Source organism: Lactuca sativa, chromosome 1 (assembly GCF_002870075.4).
Source record: "Lactuca sativa cultivar Salinas chromosome 1, Lsat_Salinas_v11, whole genome shotgun sequence".
NCBI classification, from domain to species: Eukaryota; Viridiplantae; Streptophyta; class Magnoliopsida; order Asterales; family Asteraceae; genus Lactuca; species Lactuca sativa.
The window spans coordinates 33402386-33405891 of record NC_056623.2 but is presented as its reverse complement, the minus strand read 5'-3'; the positions used below and the strand labels follow the sequence as shown (position 1 = coordinate 33405891).

The 3506-nt window shown below is 32.5% G+C and overlaps 1 protein-coding gene across 2 annotated transcripts; it reads left to right on the top strand.

Annotated features, from left to right (window-relative positions):
- The first annotated feature begins 259 nt into the window (after positions 1-259).
- On the top strand, positions 260-3506 carry LOC111913567 (AP-1 complex subunit mu-2). Of its 2 annotated transcripts, XM_023909288.2 has the most exons (12): positions 260-427; positions 523-655; positions 980-1126; positions 1237-1299; positions 1394-1570; positions 1664-1767; positions 1852-1959; positions 2050-2146; positions 2217-2314; positions 2386-2527; positions 2858-2980; positions 3097-3506. In XM_023909288.2, exons 2-12 carry the CDS (start codon positions 527-529, stop codon positions 3193-3195), a joined length of 1287 nt encoding a protein of 428 aa, XP_023765056.1. In that variant the 5' UTR covers positions 260-427; positions 523-526; the 3' UTR covers positions 3196-3506. The 2 variants fall into 2 exon arrangements, with proteins under 2 accessions (XP_023765056.1, XP_023765057.1); XM_023909289.2 differs by having other exon boundaries at positions 267-655.

Here is a 3506-nt window from a genome sequence, read left to right as displayed (position 1 = left end):
TATATATATATATATATATATATATATATATATATATATATATATATATATATATATATATACACACACACGGGTAACATTTATTAATATTATCATCAGATTGATCAATAAACAATTTTGTTTATAAGCTATGTTTTTATAGTTAATTACATAATAGAAGTTATATATATATTTTTATGGATATTAAAATAGCTTTAGTCAAATATTACAATTAAATAAAAATAGAAGGGCGAAACGTGAAATTTACCAACACAAGTAACAACCATTCATGGGTTCTCCACCCGTTACCTCCGTCTCCAAACTTCTACCATCATAAAAAAACCCCAAAGTTGGTGCGATCGGGTGATATGTAATTCAAAATGGCTTCGTAACGAATTTGCTCTATACTATTGGCATTGATCTTCCAGTAAATTGTACTTATTCATTGGTAAGAATACTCTTGATTCAACTTAATTTTCACAAATCTTCAATTTCTTCATCATTTTCACATTATTCGTTTATCTTGTGGTTTGATTGATGGAGACCAATGGCGGGAGCCGTTTCCGCGCTTTTCATTCTCGATATAAAGGGACGTTGCTTGCTCAGTCGTCACTATCGCGGTGACATTTCATCTGTTGACGCGGAGAGGTTCTTCACTAAACTCCTCGAGAATGAGGTACTCCATGAAATTAGTATCGATCCAAATATATGTGTTCCTTTACTTTTGCATATATTTCTATATCGTAAAATAGAATTTGAAGTTCTAGTTTTTTTGGCAACCAAACATCTTCGAAGTGCATACCGATTCTAATTGTATCAAAGAGTGGTTGGATTTCACATTTCTGGTGATACAATTGTACTATCATATATTAAAGATCAAGTAGTCCACGACTGAAAACTTCATCATAGTTATCACTTACTAGAACTTGTGGCAATATTGTGTGATATAACTTAATATTGATTTATCTAACACTTTTTTTCTCATATGATCTTCAATTAGGAGGACATAGAGTCTCAAGGTCCAATAGTGTTCGACAGCGGTGTCTCTCATATATTTATTCAACACAACAATGTCTACTTAATGGCTGTATCCAGACAAAACTGTAATGTTGCTAGCCTCATTGTATTTCTCCACCGGTTAGCTAGTGTGAGTACACTTTACTATTTCTTACTTCTTAGTTGTAATTATAAGTTCTGCTTTTTCCTATAGTTAATATGATCATGCCATTATTACCAATAGTTCATCACATAATGCAGGTTTTTGAGTATTATTTTGGAGAGTTAGAAGAGGAATCTCTTAGAGATAATTTTGTTGTAGTGGTAAGAACCAAATTCTTTTTTTCACTTAATTGATTAAATATTTTCGTTAATCTATTGCACATTTAGGCTGATCTTGCTTAGAAAAATATCACAGTATGAGTTACTAGATGAAATGATGGACTTTGGATACCCACAATATACAGAAGCAATGATTCTAAGTGAATTTATCAAAACTGATGCTTATAAGTTAGAAGTTACACAAAGGCCTCCAATGGCTGTCACTAATGCAGTCTCTTGGCGAAATGAAGGAATATACTACAAAAAGAATGAAGTATGACCCTCTTTTTCATTTGGCTATGATGATAACTTTATGTCATTGATATCACAAGTTCAACACTGCAATCTACATTTTTTTTTCTATCAGGTGTTCCTAGATGTGATTGAAAGTCTCAACATATTAATCAACAGTAACAGGCAAATACTTCGATCAGAAGTTGTTGGGGCATTAAAGATGAGAGCATGTGTAAGGTGATTAATGATTATGGTTGTGATGTACCTTTTTAATTGAGATTTTAGCCTAACTTTGACAAAAACAAATGTCATTTTTCATAGTGGAATGCCTGAATGCAAGCTTGGGCTTAATGATAGAGTTATAATGGATGCTCAAAGCAGAGCAACAAAAGGAAAAAGCATTGATTTGGAAGACATCAGATTTCATCAGTAAGCTTTTGCAATTTTAGTGCTCATTTTATCAATATGCATGTTATTAAAAGAATACCATAATTACATAATTATTGTATATATTTATAGGTGTGTACGTTTAGCCCGCTTTGAAACTGATCGCACAATATCATTTATTCCTCCTGATGGATCATTTGATCTCATGACATATAGACTCAGTACTCAGGTTATCTTTAGCTTTATTTTTGTGATTAATTAGATTTGTTTCTTCTAAATTTCACTCAATATGTTGGTAGGTGAAACCACTGATTTGGGTTGAGGCTCAAGTTGAAAGACATGCTAGAAGTAGGATTGAGATGCTCGTAAAAGCTAGAAGCCAATTTAGGGAACGAAGGTATTTGTTATACCATGAAAATGAATCCATGATTTTGAAAATTCTGACTCAAATAATAATTTTGAATATAGCAATGCAACAAATGTCCAAATTGAAATACCTGTTCCATCCGATGCTACAAAACCTATTGTTCGGACATCAATGGGGTCCGCTTCATATGCTCCTGAACAAGATTCACTTATATGGAGAATCAGAACCTTCCCAGGTGACAAGGTAATTAAGGAATGAATTATCACCATCTATGAACCTTGATTTCTTGACATCTGTTGCACAAGACAAGACATAACAGATCAGGTTGTACTGCTTTTGGCGTGCATCAGACTGAGATGAACATGGGACAAAAAATTGTAATTTTTTGTCCCAACCAAAAAAGGTGGAGGATAGGGAGAGATATGTGTTTTATGCAAAAGATGTAAATACCCTTCTTATCATCGTCATAAAAAGTAACCATAAAAAGTTTGTTTAGTCGTATCAAATCTTGTTGTAAGAGATGCAACTCGGGTTTCTTCTTGTTTTCATAAACATCAACATGAACAATGACAGGAATATATGTTGGGCGCTGAATTTAAACTCCCGAGTGTAACTTACGAAGATGCAACTCCTGACAAAAAAGCTCCAATTCGTGTCAAGTTTGAAATACCATATTTTACTATATCTGGGATTCAGGTATATAACTGTATATATATCCACTTAAATAGAGGCTTTAACCCTAAGCCAGTTGGTTGAGTGACACACTTTACTAACAAATCCTAATATGATACTAATATAGATAATGTTTGTAGGTACGTCACCTAAAAGTTATTGAAAAAAGTGCATATCAGACGTTACCATGGGTGAGATATATAACAATGGCCGGTGAATATGAAATAAGACTACATTGAAAACCCCAATTAAACTAAGAGTTGTTGCATCCAACTTTAACCTTGTGTTAAACTCAAACAGTCAAACTCGAGGTTCGTAAATGGGCCACTTTTTATATGTGCAATTGCAGTGAGTCACAACTCTTATTTTCTTCTTATACTTCGATCTATATCTAATTTAATAGTTTTATAGTCATACTGAGAAGAACTAACATTATGTTTTGATTTCTGAGCAAATTATGATAACATGTTTAGCTATTATTTTTAACATTTAGTTGTTAAAACTTAAAAGAAAATCGTCAATGATAATTTTTTTATTTGTGTTGAATTTA